This window comes from Elephas maximus, chromosome 2 (assembly GCF_024166365.1).
Source record: "Elephas maximus indicus isolate mEleMax1 chromosome 2, mEleMax1 primary haplotype, whole genome shotgun sequence".
Classification (NCBI taxonomy): domain Eukaryota; kingdom Metazoa; phylum Chordata; class Mammalia; order Proboscidea; family Elephantidae; genus Elephas; species Elephas maximus.
Window position 1 is genome coordinate 196,408,641 of NC_064820.1, and position 17,738 is coordinate 196,426,378.

The window sequence follows — 17,738 nt, forward strand, 5'->3', positions numbered from 1 at the left end:
ACTTGTGTCTTTTTAGACTTCCTTGACTATTTCTCAGAAAAACAAAGTTTTTGATGATCTTGGCAACTTTGTAGAGTACTGGTCAAATATTTGATAGAATGTCCCTCAACTGGGATTTATCTGATGTTTTTCTTATGATTATACTGGGGTTATGAGTTTTGGGAAGTAAGACCACAGAGGTAAATGTTACTCTTTTTCCCCTTCTCCATACTGTACTCTTGGGAAGGAAGTCACTGCTGCCCATACTCGCAGAGTGGAGAGTTATGCTCCACCTCCTTGATGAAGTATCTACGTGAATTATTTGGAGTACTTCTGCACGAGAGATTTGTCTGTCCTCCTCCTTTGATTGTTCAATTATGTGTTTTTTTATATTAGTATATTGGATTCATGGATATTTATTTTGTACTTAGGGTATAATCTATTACTGCTTTTTTTTTTTTTAACTGTACTTCAGGTGAAGGTTTACAGAGCAAACAATTTTCCCATTAAACAATTAGTGCACATATTGTTTTGCGACATTGGTTGCCAACCCCATGACAGGCCAACCCTCTCCCCTTCTCAACCAGGGGTTTCCAGTTACCAACTTTCCTGTCTGTTCCTTGCCCCTGAGCTGGTGTGCCCATTTAGTCTCATTTTGTTTTTTAGGCCTGTCTAATCTTTGGCTGAAGGGTGAACCTCAGGAGTGACTTCATTACTGAGCTTTAAGGGTGTCTGGGGGCTATACTCTTGGAGTTTCTCTAGTCTCTGTCAGACCAGTAAGTCTGGTCTTTTATTTTTTGGTAAGTTAGAATTTTGTTCTACATTTTTCTCCAGCTGTGTCCAGGACCCTCTATATATTGTGATCCCTACCAGGGCAGTCTGTAGTGGTAGCTGGGCACCATTGAGTTGTGTTGGACTCAGTCTGGTGGAGGGTGTGGTAGTTATGGTCCGTTAGTCCTTTAGACTAATCTATCCATTGTGTCTATAGTTTTCTTCTTCCTCCCTTGTTCCATACAGGGTGAGACCAGTGGAGTATCTTAGATGGCCACTCACAAGCTATTAAGACCCCAGACGCTACTCACCAAAGTAGAATGTAGAACGTTTTCTTTACGAACTACATTATGCCAGTTGAGCTAGGTGTTCCCTGAGACCATGGTCCCCAGAGCCCTCAGCCCAGTAATTTGGTCCCTCAGGGAGTTTGGATGTGTCTATCAAGCTACCATGACCTTGCCTTGGACAAGTCGTTTTGGCTTCCCCAGTAGCGTGTACTGTCTTACCCTTCACCAAAGTTACCGCTTATGTGGTACATTACTACTTTATTTTGTTGCTCAGATTGTTCCAGATTTGGTCACTGGGAGTTCTTTTCAGTTCGTTCCTGCTGTGTCCCTTTGACATACCCCCATCATTATAAGGATTTTTGTTTTGTTTTGAGCACTTCTTTACTTTTTGACACTACAAGATGCTCTGAGCTCTTCTTGTATATTTTCTGCCCTGGTACTAGAACCAGCCATTTCTCCAAGGAGTCCTGGTTTCTTTATTGGAGAATGGCATTAGAAACCAAGATGGACACTAGATATGCTTGCTACTGAGATGTTGTTGCTTCTAGGCCTTCTCAGCTGACAGCAAGGATTCATATGTATGTGTACTAACCTAAATACTTCTATATATAACCATCCATATCTTTATTAAATGAAACACGAGTTGATACTGATGTCTCCCAACTCTAGTCCATTACTACACGGATCATTCTAACCTCCGTGGTTATCTTTAACCTTCCACTCCAACAGTGAGAAACCTGGCTCACACCATCCTCCTTCCATGCTAATTGTTCATTTCCAGTATACTTGTATAGTGGTTTCAGAACTGTTAACAGGTACTCCAGTGGAAAACAGCTTTATTAACTAGAGGACAGTACTTACGTGCAGTTCTTTTTGCCTTTAGTCTTACAGACTCCACTCATTTCCAAAATTTCTTAGGTCAGCACCTTCTCCCCCACTCCCTCCAGTGAGGTTGTTTCATTCATTTGTGATACAATTAGTCTGTGTTCCATCCTAGGATCTTCTGACCTCCTAAATGATTTTTTAAATTTACATACATAAGGTTCACTCTGCTCTAAAGTGCTTGGGTTTTGACAAATGCTTAGTGTCACATCTCCATCATCTCAGTTTTTGCATTTGTTGTCCTGCTTGGAATACCCTTCCCACAGATTTTCTCATGGCTGGCCCTCATCTTTCTTTCATTCAGATCTCTGCTGAAGATCCTTAGAGAGGTCTTCCTTGAACACTCAGTGTAATGGAATCCTCACACCTAAAATTGTGTTCATTTGTTTACTTCACTGGGGAGGGTATTATTTTGGTCAGTCTCCCTATACTAGGATACAGACTTAATGAGAGCAACAGGGACTATATCTGTGTCCTGGATACCTAGAATACCAGGTCAGTGAATGTATACAAATAATCCTGTTCTAGCATTGCTTACTCCTAGCTCATGGCTTTAATGTCAATTAAAGTGTTTAAAAGCAGGCTTATCCAGTTGGGCTTTCAGTTTACACTACTTGACTATTAACAAAACAGTTTTGCTTGCAGAAAGGAACCTTGACGATAGAGTCGTTAAAGTGCTTGGGTGCCAGCCAAAAAGCAGGCGATTCGAACTCACACGCCGCTCCGTGGAGGAAAGATGTAGCAGTCTGCTTCCGTAAAGATTTAAGCCTAGGAAACCCTATGGGGCTGTTCTTCTCTGAACTACAGGGTCACCATGAGTCAAAATCAACTTGAAGGCAGTCGGTTTGCTTGCAAATTAAGTATTTCAGTATATCAAAGATGCGCAATTACTCTGTTTTCTTCTACAATGTTATGACCCTTTTTATTTTATTTTATTTTATTGTACTTCAGATGAACGTTTACAGAACAAACTAGTTTTCTCGTTAAACAGTACACATATTGTTTTATGACCTTGGTTAACAACCCCTCAACATGTTAACACTGCCCCTTCTCATCCTTGGGTTCCCTATTACCAGCTTTCCTGTTCTCTCCTGCCTTCTGTTTCTTGCCCCTGGACTGCTGTGCCCCTTTAGTCTTATTTTGTTTTATGGACCTGTCCAATCTTTGGCTGAGGGGTGAATCTCAGGAGTGACTTTGTTACTGAGCTGAAAGGGTGTCTGGGGGCCATACTCCCAGGGTTTCTCTAGTCTCTGTCAGGCTGACAAGTCTGGTCTTTCTTTTTGAGTATGACGCTTTTTAAAAGGTTATTTTTAATAGACTTACAGTATCTGTTCCTACTTATTATACATTAATACTATGGACCTCCCAACCTGGCTGTACGTTAGAATCAGCTGAGGAGCTTTAAAAAAAAATACTGATTCCTGGGTTCAATCCCTGACTTACTATTCTCCAGGGATATTCTACAAATTTGCTTTTTTAGCAGCCAGCCTGGCATCTAATCAGAAAACAAAACAAAACCCATTGCCGTCGAGTAGATTCCAACAGAATCCAGCAGAATCTATAGAGTAGAACTGCCCCATTGAGCTTCCAGGGAGTGCCTGGTGGATTCGAACTGCGAACCTTTTGGTTAGCAGCCATAGCACTTAACCACTACACCACCAGGTTTCCAGGGCATCTTGTGAGAACTTTTGGAATTTAAAAACTTCATTAATGTATGATGAGATTTTGTGTTAATGTCTAGACGATTTCTGCTTATAGCTCTGATTCGTAACACACAAAAATACCCACTGCTGTCGAGTCGATTCTGACTCATAGCGACCCAGTAGGACAGAGGAGAACTGCCCCATAGGGTTAATTGCCCCATAGGGTTTCCAAGGAGTGCCTGGTGCCACTACACCACCAGGGTTTCCCTGATTAGTAAAGATGATACACAAAGATCTTTTTAACTTGGACTAAATTTTTCTACAAATATTTAAACCCTTACTATGTGCTAGATGATCATAGACGCTTCTCTCAAGGAGCGTATAGCCTTTGAGTGGGCAGTAAAATGAATATAAACAATCATAATAGAAAGTAGGAAATAAAAGCGTATGTTGTCTTATGCCATTGAGTCGATTCTGATTCATAGAGACCCTGTAGGATAGAGTACAACTGCCCCATAGAGTTTTCTAGGCTTAAATCTTTATGGGAGCAGATCGGCAGGCTTTTTCTTCCACAGAGCTACTGGTGAGTTTGAAATGCCAACCTTTCGGTTAGCAACCGAGTATTTAACTGCTGCACCACCAGGGCTCCTTATTGACTCACATAGTGGAAAGATAGTCCCTCTTCACTATTCTTCACCCTTTGCAATTGTCTCTTTAAGGGTTGACAAACTACAGCCGATGGGCCAAATCCAGTAGATTTTTTTGGCACTGGGGGTAGGCTTGTCTTGGTTTCCTAGGGGTGCCATAACAAAAATACCACAAAGTGCGTGGCTTTTAAGAACGAGAAATTTTTTTTTTTTTTCCTCACAAAGGAAGTCCAAATTCAGTGTGTCTCGGCTCTAGAGGAAGAGCCTTCCCTTGTCTCTCAGCTTTAAGACAAAAGAAGCATAGCAGTTTGTTAGCACGTGAAAATCATATAAAATTCAAATTTCAGCATCTCTAAATAAATTGTGTTGGAACACAGCCACAGTTACTCATTTATGTATTGCCTGTGGTTGTTTTGCACTACAGTTACAGTTGTAATAGTTGTAAGAGATTATATCATCTTTAAAGCCTAAAATATTTACTACTTACGGGGAAACTTTTTAATTGTGCTTTAAGTGCAAGTTTACAAATCAAGTCAGCCTCTCATACAAAAATTTATACAGACCTTGCTATAAACTCCTAGTTGCTCTCCCCCTAATGAGACAGCACACTCCTTCTCTCCACCCTGTATTCCTCGGGTGCGTTCTACCAGCTCCTGTCCCCCCTACCTTCTCATCTCGCCTCCAGACAGGACTTGCCCACATAGTCTCATGTGTCTACTTGAGCCAAGAAGCTCACTCCTTGCCAGTATCATTTTCTATCTTATAGTCCAGTCCAATCCCTCTCTGAAGAGTTGGCTTCAGGAATGTTTCCAGTCTTGAGCTAACGAAGGGTCCAGGACCATGACCTCTGGGGTCCCTCTAGTCTCAGTCGGACCGTTAAGTCTGGTCTTTCTCTGAGAATTTGAGATCTGCATCCCACTGTCCTCCTGCCCCATCGAGAATTCTCTGTTGTGTTCCTTATCAGGGCACTCATCAGTTGTAGCCAGGTGCCATCTAGTTCTCCTAGTCTCAAGGCTGATGTAGTTTCTGGTTTTTGTGGCCCTTTCTGTCTCTTGGGCTCACCTTTACCATGTCTTTGGTGTTCTTCATTCTCCTTTGCTCTGGGTAGGTTGAGACCAATTAATGCATTTTTGGATGGCTGCTTGCTAACATTTAAGACCCCAGACATACAGGGGGAAAATTGGTTATACCCGAGTATTGGGTGAGATGGAAAATTACTGAAATGGGATATTGCATATCATTGACTGAAAACTAGAGATTGTAGAATAGTATTACAGGGTAATCTCATTTTAGTCTTAAAAAGCATGCACATGCATGTACATAGAAATAGCCAGAAGGATATGTACTAAGGGTTTACAGGGGTAATCTGGGTGGTAGACTGTGAAATTTTTAATTCTTGCTTGTCTGTATATCCTAATTTTCAATAATTCTCATGTACTACTTCTGTAATAAAAGTTTGTTATTTTTTAAATAACTCAGTGTGACTATAATGGATAGCTCAAAGGAGCTTTTTGGAGGGTAATAGAACTGTTTTGTGTTTTATGTGGTAGTGATTACATGCCCCTGTTCATATGTTAGAATCCATAGAACTATATACCCAAAAAAGTCAATTTTACTCTCTCATAATCTTTAAAATTAAAAACAAAAAGCAGCAACACGAAAAATAGTGGGGTTGCCTATAAAGAGTAGATGGGAGGGTAAGAGAAACTGTAATTTGAGTCTATATATGTATATACATATATAACCCACTGCCATATATATATATATATATATTCACACATATATATATTATTGTTTAAAATTTTTACAATATTTTAAATATTAAAAAAAAATTTGTCAGTGAAGTTTATATACTACTTGTGTAATTTAAAAATTAGCAGTTATATACCTAAAAACTTCAGTTTTTATTTTTTAAGCTCTGGAAAGGATTTTTTTTTAAAGACTGATCCAAATAAACTCCTTTATGTTATACGTAAAGGAAACAAAATTCAAGAGTTACATGCCTGGTTCATAGTCACAGGATGCAGAATCAAGGCACAAACCTCAGCCTTCTGACTCATCGGTGAAGTGCTACTACATTCTTATTGACTCCTGATGCTGGTTATTGAGAGGACTTCCTTGTGGGTAGAGACTATATCTTATTAATCTTTATCTCCCTTGGATATAGTGAGTGATGCATAGAATTAATGTGTGGTAGACATTTGTTGAAGCAAAGGAAGGAATGGTCAAATAAATGGATGAATTTGGCCTTTGCATTAGACCTTGAAGGAAGGCTGGGATTTAACTTTGTAGAGATTCTGGGCATGAGAGGTACACATGAACAGTTACATTTGTTGAGTATTGGGCACCTGAAGGGAAATTGTGAGAAAATAATGTTAGAAAGTTAGTTTGGGGCTACATTATGGAAACACTTGCATGCCAGGCTAAGGATTTTGGAATTTGTTATCCAGTCAGCTGAAAGGCCTTGTGAGTAACACACACAAAATGAAATAAATGGGAAGAAGGGTCAGAAGGAGGGAGACAAAGTATTTTGACAATTCACTTGAAGAGTTTTGAAAGCTTGAATGAAGATACAGTTGTAGAAATGGAAATGCAGTTACCGATCTAAGATAGAAAATGAATTGGAACTTGATTGCTAATGAAATGGGGAGTTCAAGGGATAGACTACTCAGAGATGAGGCTGAAGTTTCAAATGTCATCTTTGCCTGAATGTTTTGGAGAATGGTGGCGGTGTTCACTAGATACAGTGATTTTAAATGATGAATTTGAGATACTGGTGGCACTAGTGGCTATGAGTCAGAATCAGCTCAGTGGCAGTGGGTTTGGGTTTTTTTGAATCAGTGGCACATCTAAAGTATTGAATGAGCTACTTAAAAATGTGTTGGCTAAACTTCTGAAGAGATACAGGCTCCACGGATTAAATTAGGAGTTATCTTTTCAGAAAGGGAGGTCGAAGACCAAGGAGTAAATGTGATTGCCAAGGAGGGAGTTGGAGAGAGACAAAACCAAACCCACACCCTAGGGAAATACCTAATTTAGAGGGATGGAAGAAGGGAGCCAGGGAAGCAGCTTTGGTCAGCGACAAAGGGAAACCAAGAACAACTGAAGGAGAAGGAAGTGGGGAAAATACTTAGGGAACTGTCTGAATTGCAGGCTCTTTTTAATGAAAAGTTTTACACAGTTCGTGTTACAAGTTAAGTTATATACCAATAGGTAAAATGTCATTAGTTAATGAAAGACATTATATTTTGCAGGAAATCTGTATTACATTGTTATGTATTACAAACAGAAGAGTTCTTTAGCATTAAAGAATATTTTGCTGAGCCTAGAAGTTGACACATGCTAAAGAAATCTTTGATTTTTTTAACTGGGATTTGAGGGAACATTGATTTTAATCAGTAGTTGTCTTAACTGAAAGCCTTGAAGTTTTAAAAGAAAAGGGATTTGTTATTCTATATGAATTATGTCTGTACAGCTGACTAGGTAAATTCTGAATCAGTGAAGTTTTACTACACTAACATCTACCTTCAACACTTAACTATTTATAAGTATTCTGTTAGGGTGAAAATGCCCACAAATGTACTTTTGGTTTTTCCCTGAGTAATTCTTTGTTTTCTTTTCTTTTTCTCAGGATCTGACTGGCATAGAATCTATGGATCAATGTCGCCATACCTTGGAACAGCATAACTGGAACATAGAGGTATATGACAGAATTCATTCTGAGCTTATTTCTTTTTCCCTGGTCTGGTGAAGAAGCAAAGACATACATTTTTTCATAGCAGGAATCTTTTTCTTCAATAGATTTTTTTCTCTCAAAATTACAACTCTTTTGTTTTTATAAAATGTATGGGAAAGGTGGAGAATGTGATCAAAAGTTATAAAATCATAGAAAAGATTAAGGCGACCAAATCTCTCCAGATAGCTGTTTTCTCTTCCCCCTTGTTGTTTCTTAATAACTCTTTGGAAAAACTATGGGGTTTGTATATTTAGTTTGTAAGCAGATGTCTTAATGTGAGCCTCCTTATTACATATTTTATAGCCTGTTCTATTAGGCTTTTAGGTAGTCATGTCTTCTTCAGATCATGATTTTTTTTTCAATGTGTATATCTTTCGTTTCTTTTACTTGACCATTGATTGGCTAGAACTTCAGAACAATGTCTAATAGTAATAATAAACATATTGTCCTCACTTTAATGCCTCTGGTATTTTATCATCAAGTGGGATGTTGGCTGTTGCTTTAAGATGGATCCACTAAAATGTAAACTCCATGAGAGGAGAGACTCTTTTTTTTGGTTTTGTTAACTGCTATATTGCCAGTATGTAAAAAAAAAAAAAATTTTTTTTTTTTTAGCTCTCAGTAAATATCTGTTAACTGTTCTTCTATTTTTGGTTTACTAATGGTTTATATGAGGAGTCCCTGGGTGATACAAAATTAAGCGCTCGACTGCTAGCCAAAAGGTTGGTGGTTCAAACCCACCCAGAAGTGCCTCGGAAGACAGGCCTGGTAATCTGCCTCCAAAAGATCACAGCCTTGAAAACCTTATGGAGCATTTCTACTCTGTATACACAGGGTCACCATAAATCAGAATCAACTTGATGGCAACTAACAACATAACAGTAGTTTATATGAAGAATAGATGTTGAATTTTATCAAATCCCCTTTTGACTTCTGTTTTTATATATTTACCTATATTAATGAGTTTTGTAATACTGACTCTGTTGGATTCTGAAAATAAACTTTTTACTTAATTATGGCATGTTATTTGAATGTCGTTGTTAGTTGCTGTTGATCCAATTCCTACTCGTGGCAACCCCATTTATACAGAGTAGAACTATTCCATTGGGTTTTAAAAGCAGATTACCAGGCCTGTCTTCCAAGGAGCCTCTTGGGGGGGGTTCAAACCACCAGTCTTTTAGCTCATAGTTGATTGCTTAACTGCGTGCGCCACTCAGGGACTCCTGGATTTCTGAAATATATTCACAAGTGATTTTTTTTTTAGTTATTCATATATTTTTGAGCAATTAATTCTAGGCTCTGGCATTATTACACCAGTGAACAAGACAAAGTCCCATCTCTGGTGGAACTTAACTCTAGTTTAGGAAAGACAAAACAAATAAGCAAGCAAACAAACCGATAATTTTACTTTGTAATAAATGCTATGAAAAAGGTGAATATAGGAGATGTAACAGAGAGGGTTGGGGGAGCTGTTTCAAATAGGATAGTCAGGTAAGGTGAGGTGCAGTGCAGTGAATTACTTAACATGGCCCTCTTAGCCATGCTTGGTCTTCGTGACTCCCACAAAATGATTGGGTGAGACTATGCAAATTAGGTGCTATGGCCTCCCAAGGGAATTGAACAGCCAGCTAATAACGGAAACAATGTCCATGGGTCCCTTGTGAGGATAAAAAAAAAAAAAATTTTTTTTTTTTTTTTGTGAGGATAGGGCCTTGCAAATACTACTGAAGGACTAATTGTCAGTGACTGTTTTGGATTGTTCACATGATTGGAAGGCGGAAGTTAGCCTCCAAATATGAAAGAACCATGGCCAGAAGAACCAGGAGTGCCCTGCAGTGCAGTGAATTACTTAGTGTGGCCTTTTTAGCCAGGCGTGGTCTTTGTGAGACCCACAAAATGAGAGTGGGGCTATGTAAATAATGTGCTTGTGCTCCACCAAGGGTAGGTATGTGGAACCCTAATGAGGTAATTGGTAAATTTTGCCATCCCGCCAAGCTTGAAAAGAGAGCCGTTCCCAGAGCAGACAGGGGGCCTGACTATCACTAAGAAAGAGCCAGGAGTGGAGCACATCCTTTGGACCCAGGGTCCCTGCACTGAGAACCTCCTAGACCTAGGAGACAGAGAAAGCTGTAACACCAGAGATGGCATGAGACAGTGAGAAGCAGTGTCAGAGAAACAGAGGTTAGGGATGAGAGAGAAAGATAGAAGGGGCTGGTTGGTCAGAAGTACAGGGAAGTGTGTGGACTCCTGAGCCTATACCTGATACCTGTTGACCTAGCCCTGGGAGCTAGGGGTGCGCTGACCATACCCTACCAAATGAAGAGAGAGAGAAACAGATGATTGACCCTGTGAGCTGGTGTAGATTGCTGCAGTTTGATGACTTGCTCTGGAGTGGACTTTGCGTATGAATGCAGATGCTCAAAGTTCTAACTGGAACAGAAGATTCTTCAGAATTTCTCAGAATACTGGTTTGATAGGAATGGAAATTTAGAAATTGGCTATCTAAAATGGAGGGAGATAAAGGCATGAAGTGGCTGGCTTAAATGCATTCATGGGTGTGCTTACACTCAAAATGAAAGGGACAACTAAGGGAGGATCCCCACTGAATAGATTTCTCTTTTCCTGATGGGTCTGGGGAAGAGAGGGTAGGGGAAGATGCTGATAGGATTATGTGATTCATTTGTGAATGTTGATTGTTAACAGGATTACTCGTGATTAGAAAAACTGTAAACGTAGAAGCCATAACTGTGAAAAAGTGGACTAATGGGGAGGCACTGCTGGACTGGAGTACAGCGGCTGAACCTAAAGCCCCTTAAAGGTTTTGCTATACTGATACCTTGCGAGGCTCAGAGGAAGGGAATAATCTCTCAGATTTTATCAGAGGCCAGAAAGGGCAAAGATGAGATGACTTTTGGAGAACATTATCAGATCAGATGGATACCTGCAGCAAACCTGAGTGGCTGGCACCTGAGTAACCTCAGCCTGGGAACTTTGTGCCCTACTGAAGGACTAATTGTCAATGATTGTTTTGGGCTGTTAACATGATTGGAAGGGGGAAGTTAGCCTCCAGATATGAAAGAACCATGGCTGAAAGAACCAGGGGTGGCCTACAGTGCAGTGAATTACTTAATGTGGGCTTTTTAGCCAGGCATGGTCTTTGTGAGACCCACAAAATGAGGGTGGGGCTATGTAAATAAGGTGCTTGTGCTCCACCAAGGAGATGGATGCACAATATGCAAATAAGGTGTATGGGACCCTTCTGGGGGTGGGACCATGCAGATAGATATGTGGAACCATAATGAGAGGATTGGTAAATGTTGCCATCCTGCTAGGCTTAAAAAGAGAGCTGTAACACCAGAGAGATGGCGCAAGACTGTGAGAAGCAGCAGCAGAGAAATGGCAGCAGCAGAACCAGGAGATCCGCGCAAGACAGAACTGTGGGCTTCCCGGCCCACAGAGCAAGGCAGCTATGGTGGGCATGCCAGCCCATAGAGTGAGAGAGCTGAGAGACCCTTTGGGCAGGAGGCTTCCTGGCAGAGTGAGGTGCCTCAGGGCACTTATCCAAGGAGCTAAAGAACTTTGTAACACTTGCCCGAGAAGGGCAGAGGCCAGCCCCGAGTGGGGCCAAGGGTCAAGGGCCAAGAGAGGATGCCTGTTCTGAGCGGGCCAAGAGAGGAGGCCTGTCCTAGAGGCAACAAATCCTTTTAGAGGAGGCCCGTCCTAAGGGGGCAGAGAAGAGCTCTGCATGGTTGAGAGAGCTGTCCTGCACTAAAGAAGGCAGACTTTGCCTATGCTTCCTGATGGTGATCCTGAGTTGTAGCCTGTTGATCCTGATCCCAAGTTTTAACCTGTTACTTCCCTAATAGGCCCCATAACCATGAGTATAGTCTGAGTTCTGTGTGGCCACTGCAACAAATTAACAAACCCAGCAGAGAACTATAGGCCAGGGGCCATACGCTTGGGGTTTCTCCAGTCTTTGTCAGACCAGCAAGCCTGGTCTTTGTGTGTGTGTGTGAATTTGAATTTTGTTCTACATTTTTCTCCCAATATGTCTGGTATCCTCCATTGTGATCCCTGCCAGAGCATTCGGTGGTGGTAATGGGGCACTATCTAGTTGTTCTGGGCTCAGTCTGGTGGAGGTTGTGCTAGTTGTAGTCCATTAGTAAAAAGTGGTTTCTTGAGATGGAATCTCCTCATGATGAAGATGCTGTGAACGTGTTTGAAATGACAACAAAGGATTTAGAATATTACATAAACTTAGTTGATAAAGCAGTGGTAAGGTCTGAGAGAACTGACTCTAATTTTGAAAGAAGTTCTATGCATAAAATGCAGTCAAATAACATTGTATGCTACAGAGAAATCTTTCATGAAAGGAAGAGTCAAATGATGCAACAAACTTCATTGTCTTATTTTAAGACATTGCCATAGCCATCCCAGCCTTCGGCAACCACCACCCTGATCGGTCAGCAACTATCAACGTCGAAGCAAGACCCTCCACCAGCAAAAAGATTAAGGCTCAGATAATGGTTAGGATTTTTTAGCAATAAAGTATTTTTTATTTAAGTTATGTACATTGTTTTTTCAGACATAATGCTTGCACACTTAATAGACTGCAGTATAGTGTAAACATAACTATTACATGCACTGGGAAACTGTCATGAATTGAATTGTATCCCCAAAAAAGATGTGTATCAATTTGGCTAGTCCATGATCCCCAGTATTGTGTGATTGTCCACCATTTTGTCATCTGATGTGATTTCCCTGTGTGTTATAAATCCTACCTCTGTGGTGTTGATGAGATGGGATTAGCAGCAGTTATGTTAATGAGGCAGGACTCAACCTACAAGATTGGATTGTGTCCTGAGCCAATCTCTTTTGAGATAGAAAAGAGAGAAGGAAGCAAAGAAACGTGGGACCTCATACCATCAAGAAACAAGAGCCAGGAGAATAGTGAGTCCTTTGAACCCGGGGTCCCTGCGCTGAGAATCTCCTCGACTAGGGAAGATTGACAACAAGGACCTTCCTCCAGAGCCAACAGAGAGAGAAGCCTTCACCTGGAGCTGATGCCCTGAATTTGGACTTCTAGCCTTCCAGACTGTGAAATAATAAATCTCTCTTTGTTAAAGCTATCCACTTGTGGTATTTCTGTTATAGCAGCCCTAGATGACTAAGACAGAAACTAAAAAATTCATGTGAATTGCTTTATTGTGGTGTTCTAGAACCAAACCCGCAATATCTCCAAGGTATGCCTACAGAGTGCTGTGGGAGGAACAACTGGTGTCAGAACTGGTAAAAAGGTTGGAGGGTGTAGGTATGTGTAACCTCCGCTTCATAGGAATTAGCCTTGGGCTGATGTTGATCTTGATTCTCCTTCCCCTTGTGAATTTTGAGGAAGGAGTCTGACCTGCTGCTGCCATGCCATTTTTTTACATAAGGCCTCTGAGTAGGTTACGTTTGCACTAACACCTGAATGATGAAAAGGACTGGTGAATGTGAAAAATATGGGGGAAAATGCATTTTAGGCAGCAGGAATGTATGATACTTTTGTGCTAATCTTGTTAGATTTTTATTTCAAGGGTATATTGGTTTTCTAAAATGACTGGCTTGGTAAAATGAGAAGCACTGTGCCACCGGGGTTCCTAAATAGCATAAAGCAAAAAAACCAAACCAGTTGCCATCAAGTCGATTCTGACCCATAACAACTCTGTAGGACAGAGTAGATCTGCCCCATAGGGTTAAGGAACACCTGGTGCATTCGAACTGCCGACCTTTTGATTAGCAGCCAAGTAGCTCTTAACCACTATACTACCAGGGTTTCCCCTGATTAGCATAGGAATGATCTATTCTTAAAAATTTGAAAGAAAACATGTTTTCTGTTAACTTTTTCAGGCTTCCCCCCCCAACATTTATAATCTATTTAAGTTTTCTACATCTTGATATACTGTCCTTTAAAAAATGCTTTTTTCTTAGAGATCTTCCAGTTTTTTAGCATAGAGTTATACAAAGTACCCATATGTTTTATTCTTTGTGTCTGCTCTGTTGTCATCCCATTTTCTCATTCCTTTTATTATGTTTGTTTTCCCTTTTAAAAAATGAGACTTCTAGAAACTGATTTATTGTTTATTTGTTCTGTTTAATAAAAAGCTCTTATATTCTTTTTTTTCTGTTTTCTTGTTTATTAAGAAAATATCTATCTTTGATACATTTCACACTTTTTTAAGCTTATGGTTTTTTATTAGCTTTTTATATTTTTACACCTTAATTTGTATTCTTTCTTACACTTAAGGCTATGAATTTTCTTCTTAAAATACACTTTTAAAGTTTGGATTTTTTTTCTTTGGCCCAGGAGTTTGGATTTTCTTCTTTGGTCCAAGATTTCTTTAGGAAAATTTCTGAAATTCCTAGTAGTTTGTTTTTGTTTATCCTTTTCATATTATTCTTTAGTTTTATTTGGGTATCTATTGAGGTATCTTTTGTGATTTAATGTTCTATTAACATTGTGAAATATTTATATGTATATTTTTTAATCATATATTTCAGATTTACAGAAAAATATAGAGATAGCAAAGAGAACAAGCATGTACCTACTGTCTAGCTCCTTAAAGCCAAATATTTTGCAATCTTTGCTTCAGGTTCCTTCTAAACAAATACTGATGGATAAAATTAAGCCCCATGTAAGTCAATTGCTGGTCTACCACTTCCCCTTTCTCTTTCCTCTTTCCCAGAAGCAATTGCTGTTCACAGTTAGGTGTTTATCACGGAATATGTTTTTTGTGGGATGAAGGTTTGATGTCTGTACTCAGTCGTTTGTTAATATATAATTAAATTAGAATCTGCTACATTTTTTTTCTGTTAACTTGACGAGACTACTCAACATGATGACTTGAATGTGCTTTTATAGATTTATTTCCCAATAGTGATGTCTTTGTTTTTTCTGATTACAAAAAAAATCTGTAAAAAATTTAAAACGCAGTAATTTATAAAGTTGAAAGTGAAAGTTCTTTGTAATCATGCTTTCTTCAGATAACCACATTTGATATTTTAGTATATTATACATACTTCCAGATATATAACTTAGATTAAACCAAAACCAAACCCGTGGCCATTTAGTCGATTCCGACTCATAGCGATCCTATAGGACAGAGTAGAACTGCCCCATAGGGTTTCCAAGGAGCGCCCAGTGGATTCGAACTGCTAACCTTTTGGATAGCAGCCATAGCTCTTAACTACTACGCCGCCAGGGTTTTCATAATTTAATGTGCCAATAATATGTGTATATCTTTCAGATATTAATAACAAATACCTCCAAGAGAATGCTTACTTTTTGTGCGTGCTGTGGAAAGGCATTACATGGTGTAAATAAATGACATTAATACATTTTTTTTGAAACACTATTACTAACTTTTATTTTACCTAAGTAGATATTTTATTTGACACATGAAGATACATAGCTGTTAAAACTTCCTTGTAATAATACCTGTTGTTAATATCAGATAATGCTTTGTGCTTTGATTTCTAGTTTGATTTAATATTGCCATTCCTGCTATATTTATTTATTTTTATTTGCAATTATCTGGTATTATGTTACCATCCCTTTATATGAAATAACTTACAGAGCTTGTTGCAAAAATGCCCATGCACATGTGTGTACCCGTACACACAAAGAATTTCAAAAAGCATAAAACAACCATAATGATCACCCTTAATCCCTCTACTTCATGGATGTTCTTATTGTGTGCCATCGAGTTGATCCTGACTCATTGTGACCCTGTAGAACAGAGTAGAACTGCTCCATAGCATTTCCTAGCCTGTTATCTTTACGGGAGCAGATTGTTGTTGTTTTGTTAGGTGCCGTTGTGTTGGTTCTGACTCATAGTGACCCTGTGTACAACAGAATGAAACACTGCCCAGCTCTGTGCCATCTTCACAAACATTGTTATGCTTGAGCCCATTGTCGAAGCCACTGTGTCAGGCCACCTCGTTGAGAGTCTTCCTCTTTTTCGCTTGCCCTGTACTTTACCAAGCATGATGTCCTTCTTTAGGGATTGATTCCTCCTGATAACATGTCCAAAGTTTGTGAGATACAGTCTCACCATCCTTGATTCTAAGGAGCATTCTGGCTGTACTTCTTCCAAGACAGATTTGTTCCTTCTTTTGGCAATCTACAGTATATTCAGTATTCCTTGCCGGCAATTCAAGGGCATCGATTTTTCTTCTGTCTTCTTTATTCATTGTCCAGCTTTCACATGCTTATGAGGCTTGGGTCAGGCACACCTTAGTCTTCAAGGAGACATCTTTGCATTTTAACACTTGAAAGAGGTCTTTTGCAGCAGATTTTCCTAATGCAATGCATTACTTGATTTCTTGACTGCTGCTTCCATGAGTGTTGATTGTGGATCCAAGTAATATGAAATTTCTTGACCACTTCAGTCTTTTCTCTGGTTATGATGATGTTTCTTATTGGTCCAGTTGTGAGGATTTTTGTTTTCTTTATGTTGAGGTGTAATCCATACAAAGGCTGTGGTCTTTGATCTTCCTCAGTAAGTGCTTCGAGTCCTCTTCACTTTCAGCAAGGAAGGTTGTGTCATCTGCATGTTGCAGGTTGTTAATGAGTCTTCCACCAATCCTGATGCCATATTCTTCTTCATATAGTGCAACTTCTTGGATTATTTGCTCAGCATACAGACTGAATAGGTATGGTGAAAGGATACAACCCTTACATACACCTTTCCTGATTTTAAACCACGCAGTATCGCCTTGTCCTGTTAGAATGACTGACTGCTTCTTGGTCTATGTGCAGGTTCCTCGTGAGCGTAATCAAGTGTTCTGGAATTCCCATTCTTCACAATGTTATCCATCATTTGTTATGATCCACACAGTCGAATGCCTTTGCAAGGTCAAAAAAACACGGGTAACCATCTTATGGAAACCCTGGTGGAACAGTGGTTAAGTGCTACGGCTGCTAACCAAAGGGTCTGCAGTTCGAATCTGCCAGGCGCTCCTTAGAAGCTCTATGGGGCAGTTCTACTCTGCCCTATAGGGTCACTACGAGCCGGATTTGACTCGACGGCACTGGGTTTGGTTTTGTGTTTTTAGCCATCTTATTTCATGGATAGTTAGTGTTCAGTTTTTTATAGATTTTTTTTCTGTTCATTTATATGAATATATAAATATTCATCTCCATATAATTTTCTTATACAAATAGAATTATACTGTATTTACAGCTTTTTTCACTTTGGTCTATTTTAGTAACTCGTAAAAATGATGCATTTTTTTTTTAAGTTCAAATTCTAAAATGAAATATGAAAAATACCCCCAAACCACATCTCTACCACTACTTCCCAGTCCTTTATTCCTCAAAGTGGCCACCATTAACAGTTTCTTTTGAAATTTTCTAGATATCTTTTTTGCTTCTCTAGAAATGTGTATGTGTGTGTGTGTGTATATATATATATATTTCCCCCCCATATAAGTGGAACTATCCTATACGCTCACATATAATAGGCCAGGGGTTCTCAAGCCCTTAGGACTACTTTACACTCTTGAGAAACATTGAGAACCTCCAAAGAACTTGTTTATATGGGTGCGGTGCAGTGAATTACTTAATATGGCCCTTCTAGCCATAGTCTTTCTAACTTCCACCAAATGACTGGGTTGGACTATGCAAATGAGGTGTATGGAACCCTAATAAAGGGATTGGTCAGTTTTGCCATGCCACTAGGCTTAAAGGGAAACACAGAAGGAGAGAGAGAGAGATTAGGAGATGTAACACTGGAGATGGCAAGCAGCAGTG

General features: G+C 39.5%; 1 protein-coding gene across 2 annotated transcripts in view; it reads left to right on the forward strand.

Annotated features, from left to right (window-relative positions):
* Nucleotides 1-17,738, forward strand: part of FAF2 (Fas associated factor family member 2) — an 80,622-nt gene that overhangs the window by 42,159 nt on the left and 20,725 nt on the right. For both annotated transcript variants that reach the window (XM_049874373.1, XM_049874374.1), the window contains exon 2: nucleotides 7,841-7,909. In XM_049874373.1, the coding sequence (XP_049730330.1) occupies nucleotides 7,841-7,909 (69 nt within the window). The remainder of the gene's footprint in view (nucleotides 1-7,840; nucleotides 7,910-17,738) is intronic.